This window comes from Podarcis filfolensis, assembly GCF_964270895.1.
Source record: "Podarcis filfolensis genome assembly, chromosome: 2".
In the NCBI taxonomy this organism is placed as follows: Eukaryota; Metazoa; Chordata; class Lepidosauria; order Squamata; family Lacertidae; genus Podarcis; species Podarcis filfolensis.
In genome coordinates, this window is record NC_139605.1 from 39,418,754 (window position 1) to 39,436,365 (window position 17,612).

The 17,612-nt window shown below is 44.1% G+C and overlaps 1 protein-coding gene across 6 annotated transcripts in view; it reads right to left on the minus strand.

Moving 5' to 3' along the window:
- PLXNA1 (plexin A1) overlaps positions 1–17,612 on the minus strand; it is a 300,883-nt gene that overhangs the window by 55,345 nt on the left and 227,926 nt on the right. For all 6 annotated transcript variants that reach the window (XM_083602755.1, XM_083602754.1, XM_083602757.1 and 3 more), the window contains exons 13-20: positions 13,537–13,688; positions 11,396–11,516; positions 10,971–11,107; positions 9,753–9,920; positions 7,858–7,951; positions 7,180–7,416; positions 6,115–6,258; positions 2,369–2,603 (exon numbers count right to left, since the gene is read on the minus strand). In XM_083602755.1, the coding sequence (XP_083458881.1) occupies positions 2,369–2,603; positions 6,115–6,258; positions 7,180–7,416; positions 7,858–7,951; positions 9,753–9,920; positions 10,971–11,107; positions 11,396–11,516; positions 13,537–13,688 (1,288 nt within the window). The remainder of the gene's footprint in view (positions 1–2,368; positions 2,604–6,114; positions 6,259–7,179; positions 7,417–7,857; positions 7,952–9,752; positions 9,921–10,970; positions 11,108–11,395; positions 11,517–13,536; positions 13,689–17,612) is intronic.

The following is a 17,612-nucleotide window of genomic DNA, read 5'->3' on the forward strand; positions in this document are numbered from 1 at the left end:
TATTTCTATCTACAGGGCTATTCCCCCCCCCCTTTCCTCTTTTTTTATTATCTCATTTTAGGTGCCTGCTTCTGTCGCAGCCTCTGGGCCAACTTGGAGTTGGCAGGGTCACAGCCCCAGGCACTGGCTTGTGGCGATAATGGGCAATTAGGTTTTATCAGCAGGATCAGAAGCAGCATTCTGTCCAATTTCTCAGCATCTGTCTGTCACGTAATGAGAGACCCACAGCCTTTTGCAGGCAGGCTTCTCTCTCCCTTTAAAACTTTTCCTCTTGAAACCTCGCTAACTTCCTTCAAACTGCGCCAAATAAAAATCTACCACCTCCAATAAAACTGCTTCACTTGACCCCTCTGTCTCTCCCCAAAAGGACAACCCATGAATAAGGGACCAGTTTTGCAGAAGCACCAGAGATGGAGGCACAGCCTTAGCGTCAGAGTGAGCCATGGACACGCTAAGCGGAGCATAAAACCTGTTGTGCTTCAGTCAACTTGCTCAGATAGGGTTCCTTCCCATACTCAAATATACTGCTTAGATGGGGGAGCGGCAAAAAGGTTGGCCAGTACTGGCCAAATCTGACCTTCACTCCAAAGGACGGTGGCATACAAGCACACTAACCTGCGATATTACGACGACAACCCAGAGGAGGGCATTAATGATGGTGAAATCAATAGTGGTCAGATTCTAGTTCTATTATTGTTATTACCTACATTCTGTCCTGCTGTTCCTCCAAGGAGTTTGGGGTGATGAACAAAGTTCCCCCCACACCCCTTTTACAATCTTGTAAGCTCACCAGAGAGGTAATAACTGACCCAAGGTCACTCGGTGAGTTATATGGCTAAGCAAGATCTCTAAACATGTGCCTTCCTGATCCTAATTTAGCACATCCATACACCACACTGGCCAAAGAAATCTATGTGCCAGGTTTTCGTATTTTGGGCAGGGAAGGCAGCACGAACAAAGCACTGGTAAGTGGGCAATTTTCTCCAACATCTTGCAAACATAGCAAGGATTTTTGTGATTGTTGGTTAATGATACCACTTCGTAGGTAATTAGGATACTTTATGAGCAGGGCAGGTCCCGTCTCATTAAAGCTTAGAGATGAAACTAATTGCTTAGTACGAATTCTCAGGCAAGGTTCAATCAAGTGGGAGGCTGCTGGCAGGAAGGGAACTTCTACAACAGTGCTCCACATGGGGGTGAAGTCAACCCAAGTTGCAATCATATGGATCTGCCCAATTGTATGTTGGTTGTTATTTCACAGTTAATTCCTCCAAAAAGCTTAGAGAGGCTTACGTGGTTCCCAGGTGGCCTCCTATCCAGGCATCTGACAGAGCCAAACCTCTGCAGCTTCAAGCAACAGAAAATGGACCATGTGCCTTCAAAGCCATTTTCTGAAAGTCTCCAACAGAGGCTTTCTATTGTACAGAATGTTCAACATGGAGGTTTCAATCTATGCATTGCTTCATTGCCAGTGCCAGCTGGGACTATATGGTGCTGGCAAGGAGATGTTCCATCCAACTGGATTGTTCCACATAGTAACAGCTTGCAAATATAACATTGCCATAAGGGAGTGAGTTTTGGTGAGCCTCCCAATCACCTAGATTACAGAAACGAATTGGATGAGATCCCACTAGCGGAGGAATATAATGGGACAGTCAAACTACCTGTGAAACCAGTGGGTCTCTTTCTTCAAACTCAGATGTGCCAATCATACATTATGTGGTGGGAGAGGGTTGTTTTGTTTTGTTTCAGAGCAAAAGGAGTACACCAATGGGGGGTATTGGCACCCACTTCCACCTCTCTCCCACAGTCTGCCTCCCACCCAGCTGCTTTTCTCCTTTGCCAAGTTCAGATACTGGAAGTGAGCTCAGTTGGAAGAAAAACCCATGTGGGGAGAGACTAGGAGGAAGGAAGTAGAGGGTACGGGGAAAGTTCATCTCCACCTGTGGAATTATGAACCCATTTTCCTAATTGCCCGAAATGGTGGCAAAGCTTGTTGCATTTTATGGTAAGATTCCCCCTCTGCTTTTTCCTTAAACCAGTGTTTTTCCAACTTGGGTCTCCAGCTGTTGTTGGACTACAACTCCCATCATCCCTAGCTAGCCAGACTAGTGATCAGGAATTGTGGGAGCTGTAGTCCAACTTGGAGACCCAAGTTTGAGAAACACTGCTTTCAACAATGGCATTGCTGCTATCGTTGTTTAAAAATGTATATGGAGTAAATGAAGGACTTTAGAAACTGGTGCGGCCCCAAAAATCAGGAAAAAAATCTCTCTCAAGGGGTGGGATTTAATGGGAAGTAACAGACTGGTAAGTAGCAGAGCTATGAAAAAGAAAAAGAAAAAAACCCCGGGCCCATCATTCACACCTTCCTTGCACTCCAAGGCCACGCGGGATTCCAAGTTGTCCATCTGCAGCTGTAGACGTTTGAGGGTGCGGTCAGCATCTCGGGATTTCCGCTTGTATGCAATGAGGACGATGATGATGATGAGTAAGAGAAGACCCCCACCCCCACCAATTCCAATAATGGCTGGCAGGGTCAACAAGTTGTCTGAATAGATCTGCAGCATCCCTGGGGAGAATTCAAAGCCCCCAGCCTTGATCTGAGAGAGAGAGAGAGAGAGAGAGAGAGAGAGAGAGAGAGAGAGGAGATATATATTAGCTCACACCTTCCTGCCAAAAAGGACTTTTATATTCCCATCCACTTGCTAGAGATGGGGAATTGCTTTCCAACATCAATTATAATGAAATAAGGGACTTGGGTAGTTTCTGAAATTGGGCATTTTGGAATTCCTCCTTTTTGGGAGTGTGATGAAGGTGAAAGAACTGAGCAGTGGGTTATTGTCATAGTAATTATTAAGGGAATGGCAAAGATCCCAAGGCACTCTTGGCTGTTGGGCATAACAGGATGAAAAATGCCAGGGGAGGACATTCTTATTTTCTGAATTTATATCCTTTCCATCCTCCCAAAGGTGCCCATGCACCATGCCGAGAAAAGCTGCCAAGGAAGCAGTTCCCTCAAGCTGCAAGACCCAATTCCTACACAGGGGCTCAGAGGGCACATGGTCTGTGCAAGCTCTCAACAGTGTTACAGCAAATGGCAATTCAAACTGCTTTTCAATAAATTAATTTTAAAACATGCACCATTCAGAACCAAGGCAAACAGTATGCCCCTCTCATATTCAGGTATCAGAACGCAAGTATAAAATGTCAAATGAGAAGAGATTCTTAGACGTGGTTCTCTGCCAGCATATACAGAGAATCCAGCATAGATGAGGCCTTCCAGGAACGGGCAGGAAGGGGAATGTTTTGCCCATTGCCTGCTACCCCTGAAAACGGTTTAATAGCAAGCTACTTGGCGCTGAGAATGTTACCAAGGCGTGAAGTATTTCAAGCTGGTGCCCACTGCTACCACCTTGTAATCATGAGGTAAGCGAATAGCTGCCAACTTCAGAGCTGCAGAAATTTTAATATTAATAAGAAAGAGACAATTGCCACATTGGGTAGTTCACTGATTGTTGAACAAGCGGGGGGGGGGGGCCTCTCTGCCAGTCATAGTAATGGTTACTCCTGCCTAGCTACCCACATCCCAAGCATCTTCTAGGTAGCACTGACTGCAGCCATCAGAGGGAAGCAAATGCCTAAGTGGAGAAGGACAATGGCCAAGCAGTGCAGGGTTAAGTCTCACATTGCCTGTTCAAAGCATTGCAAAGGGATTTGATGGGATGCAGGAACAGGCTGGTATGTTGCTGAGCAGGCAGCAAGTTTGATGTCTCATTCACAAAGCGTTGTAATAACAGATGGGATGCAAAGTGCATTCCCTGATGGATGAGGTGCCTGGAGTAAGAAACATTTTGGGTCCCTTTCAAACACCCAAGGCCACACTGAGCCCCTGAGTGAGTCAGAACTGCTGTGCCGCAGTCTAATGTGCAACTAATCCTGCTTAACCCATTCATGAGTCCGTTTTGTCCTGCTTCTGCTTTAATCTGTTTTTTAAAAAAATGAAAAGTCAAATGTGCATTTTATATCGAAGTACATATTTAAACATATATTCTATCTCAATGTATGCATTTATAAATGCATTTTACCCCAACATACATATTTTTAACTGCACTTCATTCCATTTCTTGAATCAAGAACTACATCGCAAAATTCAGACAAGTGTGAAATCCAGAGGACATTTTACGCCCCAGTCAGCACATAAGTCTAGGAGGTCAGTTCACACCAGAAGTCACAAAAATTGAATTCCTCAAGGTTCTTTTTTTTAAAAAAATAAATCACTCCCCTTCTAAAGTCAATGGAAATAAATGAGCAAGTAATCGTGACAGTTAGTTGGAGGCATCCAAAATATGAGGACGGGGCACCAGGCAGGGAGTGTTATGGAGCTGGGCGATATATCAATATCCAACACCGGTTTGACGTTCACATTGTGAAAATAGTTTCATAATATTTTAGCGGACAATGTATCACAACTCACAATGTGTGTAAGGGCTAGGCGATATTTGATTTTCAACATCATGATAATTCACCAGCTAAACACTGCAATTGTTATCAGCAGCTAAACCTCACAATATCACCAGCTAAACACTGCAGTCTACTGTACCACAATGTCTGAAATAAGGATGGAACTAAACAGAGGTGGACAGGACAATGCCCTGGCAACTGCTACTACTTAGGGATCTAAAATGGATAAATGACAATATTATCAATCATCACACACTGAATTTCATCAGCAGGCAAGCCAAAATGCATCCCAACAGGACTTTTGGTTTTGGGCTTGGCTACCAAATGGTGGTATTCAGAACAATTCAAAATATACAATCATGAGCTTACTTTACCTCCACCGAAAGAGAGAGGCCCAGCTGAAGGGTAAAAATGAAATTTTCAAGAACAGTGGCCCACAGGCAAAACATGCCCTTGCATGTTCACTAGCAGTGGTGCTAAGTGTTTAGTGGAAGTAACAGCAGTAAGCGCTAAGGAAAAGCTGGCATGTTGCTAGCTCATTATGATGAACACCATTTGTGAAATGGTAGAAAAGAGGGCTCAGTGAAGTCTATTCATGAAAAGGGACCACAGGAGAGAAGAGAAAGAGAGCACTGATCCATGCACTCCAGCGCAACTATACCATCCAGACACAAGCTCTATAATGGAACAGAAACCACTGGAATTTGTACATCCCTCTGAACCCTGTGCAACTGGCTCAACTGACACCCAAGAGCAGCATTAAAAGCTTTGTTACAGATGAACTCATGAAGGAATCAGAAATGGGGCACAAAGGGCCCACAGAAAGGTTTTTATATGAATTGGAATAGTTTCTCTCATTCATTCATATCTCTATCTCTATCTCTATCTCTATCTCTATCTCTATCTCTATCTCTATCTCTATCTCTATCTCTATCTCTCTCTTTCTAAAAGCCTTCTAGATCTTTGAAGTCCCACCTGCAGAACACCAAACACTGAGATCCAAAAAATCATCATCCACTCCAAATCTCAAAATCTGGATTTCTTTCCTTCGGTCTGCCAAGATTTCCTACTCTGATGCTGCCTCAAACAGAGAGATTACAAACATGCAAATTAATCACATAAAAATTGCATTAATAGCATGCATAATATAGTCTGGCGTGACGTTGTATTTATGCACAAGCCATGTGCAAAGTGATAAGTAACTGAAGGCAGGTAAGTGTTCAATTCAGGCAGAGGAAGGATGGAGTGTTCCATCCCTTTTTTATGCCCAACAGAGAAACTAAATGGGCTGCCAGGGAAGCTGCTGCAGGACGGACTGGTTCTCCTCTGCCAACCCCTAGCAGGCTAGTAAACTTTCTTTTCAGGCTAGCAACCTTTGTGGGTGTATTTACAAGGTTGGTTTGGTGCACGGAAACTGGATGTGTATTGAGCGGCTGCTGACAGAGAACATATTTCCCAACAGCAGGATCTGGATTTGGGAATAGGTGGGAGAGAGCGAAAAGATTAAAAAGCGGAATGTGTTCCACATTCTTTGCAACCCGGACTGCACAGGGCTCTTCCAGGAGGAAAAATAATGAGCACCCAGTGAATAGTACAAGGCTGTCAAAGCAAGACTGAAAAGAAACAAAGGCCACGCCTGGCTCGCTTTACCGTCACTTTGTGCTGTCCTGTGAGATTGGGTGACTCGCAGAGAAGCTGGGTCTCAGAAACCGTAAGAGCACAGGGAGTATCGCCAATTAGCACCGTGTAGTTTAGCCGGGAATTTCCAGGTGCTGGAGGAAGCAGGTTGCGGCCCTTAAAAAAGAAACAAAAATAACACTGGGTTTACCAGCAGACTCTCAGCCTTCTAACCCACAAGGAGAGACATCTTTTCATTCAGTTCTGTTCTGTAGATCAGGGGGCAAAAGGAGCAACATCTCAATCCACATTATGCGGCTTAAAAAGTGGTCCAAAAGCAGCCTCAAACTATCCTTAGTTGAACAGAAGTGACCAATGGGTGACAAAATGCTCAATAGGAGAGAGAATATTTGCTAACATTTGCATCACTTTCCCTGCCTTTTCCACTGTAACACAATCAATTTTTCTCCTCTCTACAGTCTTGCAGGAACAAGGTGTGAAGCCTACTGTAGCACACCATTAGTGTAAGGATTTCTTAGCTTAATGAAAAGAAACACCACTCAACGGATCCAAGAATATGTGACAAGTGTGCTCAAGACAATTTTAAGTTGAAGGGAGCAGACCAGCAAGGTTGGAGTCAACTCATAAGTATTATAAGATAGAAGAATTATAACGAGGATCTCCTGTTTCTCATTCTATGGCTTCATGCCTCTTCCTATAATATAGTTTTCCTCTCCCTGTAATATTGGAAAAACTACCAGAATTTGGCAGTGCTTCTGCTGTAGGGACTGCCAAGTCTCTCCTTTCAAACAAATGTATAGATTGTGTGGGGGGTTTTTTTCAGTTCAGCTCATTTAACACCAAACAAAGACAGGTTGTGAAGACCACATTTGTGAGTAGAAAACTAGTTCCTTCTACTCCATCTGATTTCTCTTCCATGCTGTACTGGCAGTGAAGGCTAGGAGTCAGCAGAAAGGTGTGAGCAGGGGGCGAGAATCATCCAAGTATGCCAAGAATGGGGCAGAAGTAACGACCCTAGTTATGCTAGGTGGGGTAGCTTATGCACAGCTGCAATAATGGGGCTGGGGGTAGCATTACCTTGAGGATGAGTGGAGAGCTTGGCTTGAGCTCCAGCATTCCAGAGGGGAGAGACTCAAACACAGGGTCTGGGTAATAGACAAAGCTGGTTTTGTTGATGATCAGCAAGGCCTGGACATTATCCATGACAAAACCAATTTCATCTGGGCGATCACCAAACTCTGGAGGACTCCGGACTGGGTTGTCAATGGAGGGAGCATAGCACACCATGGTGGTGTCGTTGTAGACTGTGCAGTTCTAGAAAGGAAGAAGCCACTAGATTTAACCCACTGCCTTTCATTGGTTTCATCTGACTCAAAACACACACACACACACACACACACACACACACACACACACACACAGTAAGTTCAAGTGTAATTAATTCCCAGAAGGTTGTCTGTACCTTTCCCCTTCATTGAGGTAGCAGCATAATAATACATGGCAAGAAGTGCTGGCTTAGGTAGGAGGTTCAGACTGAAGGCACTTTGACATTCTCCATCTACGCTAGGGATGGGAAACTTGTGGCCACCAGATGTGGCTAGACCACAACTTCCATCATCCCTGGCCATTAGCTATGCTGGTTGGGTCTGATAGGACACCACATCTGGACAAAAGAATTAGTATGGGCAATCATGGCTGCCATGTGACTTCTAATTCCTTTTAAAAATGACTCCCTTAAGTCAAAGATTTACTTACATTTTCACTCTCAGCAGAGCCATACTTGGCTCGGATCCTGGGTTCTTTGATAGTGGCCAGATTGGTGCCTGTCACAGTCAACAGTGTACCACCACTAGAAAGCAAGCAAAAGTCGGGGTTAGACAAAAACTGCAGTGGGGTGGGCACAAGCAGCATGAACCGAACAAGGATGTCACTTCTACTCCGTTATTTTAAAAGCTGCATGATCTCTCTTACCTTATGTTCAGGTTGGGGAAAACCAAACTACAAGATTAATTTTAGAGAGCAACTGGTGAAACTGAGAAAGCTTTCTGGATTCCACTCATCTCCAGGGTGCACCCAACCAAGAAGCCCTCCTGGCACACTAAAAGAATACCAGGACGACCAGCATCTTCTATCCCAGACTACCACTTCTGCATTGGTGTTCAGAAGAGCCAGGACTACAAGAGATGCATCATACAACAGGAGCTGTTTTCAGTCTATTAGCTGTGCTTCTTTTGGGTCCCAATTCTACAAAGATGACAATGTAGGCTGTTTTTTAAGGCTAATATTTCTGAGGACCATTTCAAAGCGACATGACGTTGGGAGATCCATAATAAGATCTTACAGCTGTTTTGAGAAAAAAGCAGCTACAGAGACCCTTGAAATGGAGTCACGGCACTTGCCTGGAGGTGGGGGCTGACCCTTTCTTCACATGTATTTTTTCAAATTGACCCCCCCCACACACCAAAAAAAAGTTTATTTTTCTCCCTAGGAGAAAACAGTCACTCAGAAGGTAAAATGCTGCAGTGTTACCACTACTTCCAATCACCATGACACCAATCTAATCCATCACCATCATAGTTCCTTTAACCTTGAAAATAAAGGAGACCCTCCTGACGTCACAGATCTTCTTACATCACATCTAACTATGCTTTGCACACAGATGTCACCACTTACCATGTAGAGCAACACATAGATTTTACTCAAAATCACCAAAACAGAGGAAAAATATACAATTAGCAAGTGGTGTCAGGCAGCACTGGCCTACTTCTTTATGTCTATTGAACCTATTGAACCAGAGCTTACTTTCTTCCCTACATAACTAGATCCTCTTTAAAATAACCATAATACACATTTTTAAACACACATTCAGTGGCAAATTCCATTCTGAAAGTGTCATGCTCCTTCCATTTTTTATTTTGGACTTCCACATGGCGCCCAGTTGCAGAGGAAAATTTCCTGGGTCCTGCTTTGACTCTTTTGATCCTGGGCCTTAGATCACTGAAGTATACACTGCAAATAACAGGTAATTGCTGCTATAGCTCTTATGGTTGTTACATTTCGTATTTCTACTATGGAAGAAAGTCAGCATCAGAATCAAAGGTCTGCTGCTTCAGGAGCTTTACAAAACTCACAGTTCTTATGTGTGGCTCATGGGAAGCACTGCAAGGCAAAGCAGCACCCCCCTCCACTGTTGTCAACTGAGTATAGGCAAAGTGTCATTTGCAGGGATGTGATTTAACTGGCTTAATGTTGGCATTAACCTCTGTTAGAGACTGCTAGCTGCCCAGAGTGGCTGGGAAAACCCAGCCAGACGGGTGGGGTATAAATAATAAAATAATAAATATAATAAAATAAAATTATTATTGTTATGGCTAGACACTGAGAATGAACATGGGAACAGTGTTTTATTCTCTACTGACAGGCCGGCACACAGGGTGCTATGCACGTCACACCACACCTCTTGCAGTGGGTTCCAGGAAGTGGGGTTCTGAGGAAATCATCCTGGTTTCTGGCAGAGTGACTTAGCAAAATGCAAAGCTTTTCAAAGTACAGCAAAGCTGCTAATAAATGGATGAACAACCACGGATATTCCTAATATGCACATTCTTTTCTTTATTTTTATCCTGCAAATCCATTCCCTTCAGTGCTACCTGTTGATGCTCCATTCGGGGTCTATCTTCTGAATGGTGGGGTCATCTGTATAGAAATATGCCACCTCAGGGCTGCTAAGTATAGCCCGGTTTATATGGATGAGGATGGGAGACTCTCCTGAGCTTTGGCCAGGTGGTGTCCTGCACCGGATTTCAACAGCATTTCTCCTGTAAGACACAGAGAAAGAGGGAAACAAAATCAACATCTGTAGCTATAAGAAGGGCCAACAAATATTCTTCCTGCTGCAATGTCATGCCACAATCTCAGCAACAAACTTGCTGGATACTCTGCCTGGTGTCAAGCTTTTTGATCTCTCTACCAACACTACATGGCAGCAAAAATGTGCCCCATTAAACAGATATGTGTAGTGCGCCAATGCCTTCTCACCACAAGCACCATGGGCCACAGACTGTAGGTCTGATTCCCAAAGCTGCTCAGCTGAAGGGGAGACTGCTAATCTACAAAAGGGTAAAATAAGTCTACCTAAAGGTTTAGACATGGCATTTCCTGTAAATTCTAGCAGGAGCTGAGGAGTGCCCAAGGACAGCTGAGCTATTGATTGCATCAATGCAAATCCCATGTTGGCGTAGCCCTGAGCTCATATATGAATAAAATGTGGAAGAGAACCCAATGGAGCCTACTCTGAAAGAATCCAGCCTTGCTCCCAGGCCATGGCTCAGTCCAACTGTTCACATCTGACACAAAGGAATAAAGGAATGAAGTGCCACCCTCTACATGTGGTACCCCATTTCTCCCTGACTTGGGGAAGTGATGCTAAAATTATCAGTTAACACAAAAAGAAAAATAAAGCAAAGGCAGCCGGCAGAGCCAGCGCAACTCCGGAGCGTTCCCCATCATGCGGCTGCTGCAAACAGCAGCGATTAGAGCTGATAACCAGTAATTACTGCACGAAAATATTTAAAGAGCCGCTCCATTATCATCCCTAATCTAAAAATTATCCACTTCATGGCTCAGGGATTTGTGCTTTTTAGAGGGAAAAGAAATTCAACAGTCTTCGGTCTTTTTAACCCCAAAATATAAAAAAATGAGCCTTGAAAAGAATTACACGGGAGTTTTTGCTTGGCTCCTTAAGAGTGGTACCTTATTTTAGAATACATACTCTCTCACACACACATCCTTGCATCCCCTTCGTTCACATCGCTCAGTGCATTTGGAGCACTCCACTCCACAACTGTTTCCACCCATGAGAGGCTCACCTTGGAAAGGCGCACTGTTGCCCTCCAATGGTTACTGTGATGTCACTTCCTGCATCAAGGTGCTTTCCTTTTATGCTGATCCAGGTGCCCCCAGAGACAGGGCCCCGAGCTGGTGACACTTGCGAGAAAGTGGGAGTCTGTCAAAGGGAAACACAGCAAGTTCACAGAGTTCAGAAGGTGTCCTTGGTTCCCAGGAACACTAAAAGTGAATGCTGCAAGGGAAATTTCCTCTGACCTCAGCCATTTTGTGCACCACAGGGCCACAATACATTCTTTCACTCTACTGGACACCTCTTGATAATAAAAAGTGGGTCAGATAGTCAAGCGCATAGGTGGCCTTGCAAAATTTAGATAAATAAAACTAATTATAGGAGGGAAGTGGGATTCAAAGTAAGGAAAGGTGATAGAAAAGAATATATCCTTACCACAAAGGTGAAGCTTTTCGGGGATATAGCCTTGTAGCTGGGGGAGCAGTCCCTGACACAAACTTCCACAGGGGCCTCCTGGATTTTGCTTGGGCTGGCTTCTCCAATCTCACAGACGATCCTAGGGAAGGCACAGTAAGTGATTGTGTAACATGTACGCAATGTCTCAGCAGAGCTGGCCTGCAGTTCTCAGGCCACCTGCTCAGGCCAAGAAGCCAGCTATTTCTGCTCTAATTTATAGTAAGGACAAGCACTTGTCGTCACATTTTCCTGGGCTGTTGCTGTTGCTTTTTAATTAAATGCCATTTCACAATTTCAGGAAGTGATTTCTCAGCACATATCAAATTGACTTTTGAACAATAGGCATATCAAAACTGCAAAATATATAAAATATTACGAGTGCTGTAACACTCAACTCAGCAGGAAATCAATTAAAATTTAACAAAATACAAAGAGAAACAGAAAAGAACCCCTGTTTTCCCTCCTCCCTTACTCCTATTGCAGTTGTGTTAATGCACCGTCCATAAATTAAACAATGCGGAAAAAATCCTACACATTTCCAGCACATGTATTTGAAATCACTGCTATCTGCATATGAAAGGAAAAGCACCCACATGTTCATAAATTGATTTCTCTTATTAAATCCTCTTGCTTTTTGAACTTGCTCTGTAAATTTATACATGTTTTTAAATTGGAATAGCCTGAGTTGTTAAGACAGTAGAACAAAGGAGGATATACAGAGAGAAAAGGAAGTTATTGCTTCCAGCTGGCTAGCCAGAATTGATCAGCTTTAGATAGTGCAGATCTCCCAACACACATCAAGGACTTTGCTAAGAAGCCAGAAAATACATTCAGAATATCCAGAGCGGGACTTTTAGCTAATGCTAACTCTGCAAAAGAACCCACCACCACTAAGGATAGAAAGTTAAAATCTTCCAAAATCATAGCTTCAAGAAAGCCTATGAAAGACTGGAAGACTAACTCTTCCAGTCAGTCATGCAGAGCCATTCACCAAAGATTTCTTACTAATGAAGTTAGATGAATCATTCTTATAAAATGTTGCAAAATACTGACATTTTGCCAGTATTTTGTGCAACCAAATACAAAAGCTATCTAGAAAGATTCATTAGGTCTTTCTAGCCACTCTTCCATCCATCTTTTTTCTCCAAACAACTCAAGAGAGGCGTTCATTCACTTGTCATCCTATTTAATATCGTAACTTCTCCATATGGGGAGGTTAGGACAAGAGATACAGTAGTTACTCCTATGGTTACCCAGTGAGCTTCATAAGTAAGCAGGGAGCTGAACCGAGTCCCAGTTCAACTCTTATTGACTAGACCATATTGGTCCTGCACATCCCACGATGTGCTGGCAGTGACATTTAGACCACCTGGTCACAGTAGTCACCTGAACTTCCAGGAGTAATGCTGCATCTAAGAATACTCCCAAATAGTGAATCTGATTCTTCAGAGCTATTGCAACCCCATCTCGGACTGGTTGGACTCTCAGTCCTGAATTAGCTTCTCTACTGAACAATTACACCTCTGTCGTATATGGGCTGAGGCCTTGTTAGTCCTCATCAAGTCCTTCACTGCATCCAGACGACGGTTCAAAATTTCCACCACTTCATCAGATTAGTTGAAAAGGAGAGATAGAGCTAGGTATCATCAGTGTATAGATGAGGCCACGCCCTGACACCTTCATGTAGACATTTTTTTAAAAGGAGGGGGTGAAAAAGGCCCACAAGCCAACAACCAAGAGGCTGAGCAACACATCCCCCAAGACTACCTTCTGAACTTCTTCCACCATAAAATGATGTTCCCAGTGCCTATACCAGCCAAGCATCCCAGGAATTCTCCATGGTATCAAATGCTGCAGAACCAACAGGGATAAACTCCCCAACTAGTTTCTGGCACAGATAATCCACCAATGCTGTTTTGGTCCCGAAACTAAGCCTGAAACCAGACTGGATAAGAAACAGATATGACCTCATCAACCCTAAGCAGCATCTTTAGCAAAAGCTTTTCTTTAGCAAAGCTTTGGCTTTTATCTTGGTCCAGCAAACCAGAGGACCAATATACTACTGAGATATTCCCACAGCCCATCCCTTCATTGCCAGCCCTCTTTTGGAGGTTACTTACTGCTCAGCACTGATGTATTCACTCTCGATGGGCATGCACGTCACTTTGCCAACCCACACACCCAAGCGTACGTCCTCAAACTTCAGGCCCAGGTTCTCTCCAGTGATGGTTAAGCGAGTACCGCCCTGCCGGGGGCCTGTTTCAGGTGTCAGCTAGGAAGAAACAAACCAGACTGTTATTGGATTCATTAGGCCATTGTCAACAGTTTGCTTACATGCCATAACAACTCAGCAGCTCACCCAACATTTATATATCTAGGGCAAATTTAAATATCTACAGCTCCATGCAGGTTAGAAAATAAACATATAATCAGGTAAACTAAAATGAAGATAGCAAATGCTTAAAACCCAGACAGGTGTTCTGAATAGGTTGCTGTCTTCCAAGCAGTGATAATAATCCACCTTTCCCACCTCAACCTGTTGACAAAACATCCACTTCTCTGCTCCCCACAGTACTGCCACACAAACCAGGTATTGTTTTACACCAACTATTCACCATCTGCATGGTGGTAAGAACTTTGGTATTATTAAGGACAACCAGTGCGATATTTCAGCTTTGCCCTGAAGGACCAAGTCCCAGTCATTCCCTTTCAACCACAGCAACTAGAGAGAAGGCATCTGGGCCGTGCACACAGCGAAAATACATTTTACATTTCTGGAAAGCACTGGGAGTTTCATTGTGCTGGAGCACAGCAAAAAGAAAATAACACCCATGCATCTATCCACCTGTGAATAAGCTTCAGGACACCTAAACCACATGTTTGGAATGGCTGGACTGTTGATCCTGCTAATATTCAAGCAGGTGGCTCCAAGGTATCACAATGGCTAATGTATGTAAGCTGTTGATTCACTCTGGCTCACTCTGCAGTTATGGTGATATGAAAATGGAAACAGTAAAAGTTTTTTTCCCCATAGGATGGCTTGCTAATGGTCTCAACAACGGACTATCCTTCAGAATGGCACAGAACGTCCCACTTTTTTTTTACTTTTTTTTGGCATTCTGCATATCCTTGGCAAGGGCAGTGGACACTTGCAGAGAGGCTATTTTTCTTTCATGCTGTGAGTTAACAGAGGAAAAGTAATCTCTCCAGAGCCCTCCCCACCAAGGGAGACACCAGTTAACCCCTGTAAAGTGGATCCTCTCTTTCCCTACCAACTCTGGTGTATCCCAGCATGTGAAGTTTCTGACAGCACCAGCTGGGGAGGGAGGGGAGCCCCAGTGAGCACGATATGCCTCATTTGTTAAGATGATTCCCAATAAAGCGGACAGGTGTGGCTTGACACACACTGCGTGATGACGGATGAGCAGTGTGGCACGGGCCCACCATTGCCACTAACAAGGCAATTATGGGCAATTTTACACCACATTTTGCTGCCCCCCTGGTGCTCAGCACACACCTGCAAGTGATAAGACGATTAATGGGCATGCAGGTGGAGAAAGCTCTGTGCTGGGTCACTGGCAACCCCAAGCCAAGGGAAGTGGGCTCCAGGAGAAAGAAGCCTCAGCATAGTCATTGTTGATGCACTGAAATAGGCCTAGCAAAACCAACTGCAGATTGCTTACCTGACCAGTCAACATTAAAGCTACTGGTCCCACTGTTCCTGCTGGCTCTGCATACAGCCTAAACTTTCTAAGCTGGTGGGAAGTAGCAACCATGCCTGAGAACACATCCCCATTATTTGCTTAAATCTGCATCCTGCCAGCTTCCAAATGTTCAGAAAGGATCTCATGTTTAAAAATAGACCGAAGGCATCAAAATATCATCAAGACAAAGCCACTACAGGCCTCCCATTGCTGCTTCCAACAGAAAAGCCTTATATTATCTACAGATAATGCACAGGCTCTGGCAAACCTCCAGGAGCAGGGATTTCTATAATTATGAGGCAGCCACAAAGTTACCTCACTACACGCTCTTGCACAGATTGCATTGTTAGGAAGGCACAGACTGTGTTGATTTTAACAGTAAAGATGTGTCATAAGATGGGAAAGAGATTTCTAAGGCATGTGTGGGCCAAACTTCTTAGTTCCAAGCCAGTATCTTCTATTGATGCTGGACAACTAGTAAGGCACCAATGGAGATCTTGAAACATAAACGTAATGAGAAACAGCCCCCCAAAAATTCATGCCTGAGGCCGATAATCCAAATGGCAACTCTGCTGCCACCACCGATGGTGGTAAAATATATTAATAAAATAGCTGGGGGTGGGGGCAGGAATGGCTGCCTTTTAATGTTACCCCAAACTATGCTGCTTCAGGCAGACAGCCCTACCATGTCTAACAATAGGGCCACAGACTTGAGCGAAAATACATATCAGTCCTGCAGTCCCCATGCTATCTCACTGTGTATCAGGTATCTCTTCTGAATATTTGTCAAGGAGGGTAACAGCATGCAGAGTGCACTACAATAATAAGATGGCAAAAGGCTGCTCATGTATGATGCAACTCTTTTCTAGCTGGGGAGATCTCAGCCTCTGTAACACTACGCTCCTCCAGTAGCCACCCCTAAAGACAGGCAAAATTTCTGTTAGGCCTGTACTCTCAGAATCACAGGTCCTCAGACACTGCTCGCCTCCAGAACAGGGCCCTTTCATTCTACAATATGGGCCATAATTTGGAACAGACAGACTTGGTAGAGGAGAAGTAGCAAACCAACAGAGAGCTATTTCCTCCAGCCCCAGGGGGCAGTGCAAACGTAAAGAACATCTCCTTCAACATACCTGACCAAGGCATCAACATGAGTCATTAAAACATAACACTTTATTCATTTATTCATTTCATTCTCCGACTCTTGCCTCACAAACACCATCCAAGTCTCATTAACAAAGCAGCAAAAGGAGGCTACGTTGGAGAATTACCAGCAGCCAAGGCACAAAGAGGCTGTAGCATGCCCAAAGCCAACTTGGATTAGGTATCCAAAGCCCACAAACCCTGGCTCCCTTCTCTGCTCCCTGACTTGCAGGCTGCTCCACGAGTTAACTTACAAGCAGGCCTAGGGCAATCACATGCTATGCCTCAGAATTTATACAACAGTCAAACCGATTTGAGCTTTGGGGGTTTGCTGCTCGCCTAAATTCAATCCAATCATCTGCTAAAGTCCTGGATCAGAACTCATTAAGGCAGCTGCTGCAGCAGGCAACCCAAGTCATTCTTTCCTAAATTGGGCTCCTCTGGGATACTTGGTGAGCCGTGGCTGTTTGTTTGGTATTGTTAAATTAGTGTTAAAGGCTGCCGTGGTATGTTAGATTTCCCCTCCACTGCAGCAAAACTGACAAGGGCCACACGTTTGGGGAGCAGCAACTCTGGGAAAAAGTTGACACTGCTTGACACACTGTGTGGGGAGGTCGCGGCTAAACAAGGCACTTGGGAACCAGAGCTGGCAGGGAAATCTGGCTCTTTCTTGAACCGTCTCCCCTTAAACACTCACACACAGAGTCACAGAAGCAGGCACTCTCCCACCCCAGCTCCATCCCTGACAAACAACAGCACTCTTTTGCTAATTGGTTTCAGAGCACAAACCCTTCAGATCTGCCAAATGAAGTGGACACAAGATATATCAGTGCCCAAAAGATGAGATAATGAATCATCAACTAACCGGTTTGGCCATTTGATCATTTCATTTCGGAATGGCCCTCCTGTGCCTGAATGCATATATTCTAGCTGAGAATGTACCACTTAAAACTGGAGCTTTGAAAGCACACAGAAGCGACCTTCCATCTTCTTGTGCAGCAGCAAAACTTCTATTAGGAGTCTCTGAGATCAGGCTTTCAAAAGTGAAGCGATACTGACATTGGTAGCATGGCTACTTAGAATGATGGGTTTGCTTCCCAAGCTGTGTTAAGAAAGAAAGGCACTACATTTGGGCTTGATTCTGGAACATAGCATCATGCCAGGTTGATAAAAGTCTGGAAGGTCTAATGGAGTACTGACTCGCCACCGTAAAATTAAGGCTAAACTTGTTTATTTGGCATAGTATCATCGTTCTGAGGAGATAAGAACATTGTAAAGCCTTCTGCCCAGTAACGGTGCTACAGAGTTAGTGAAAGCAAAATGCAAGCTGATAAATTATTTCAGCAGAA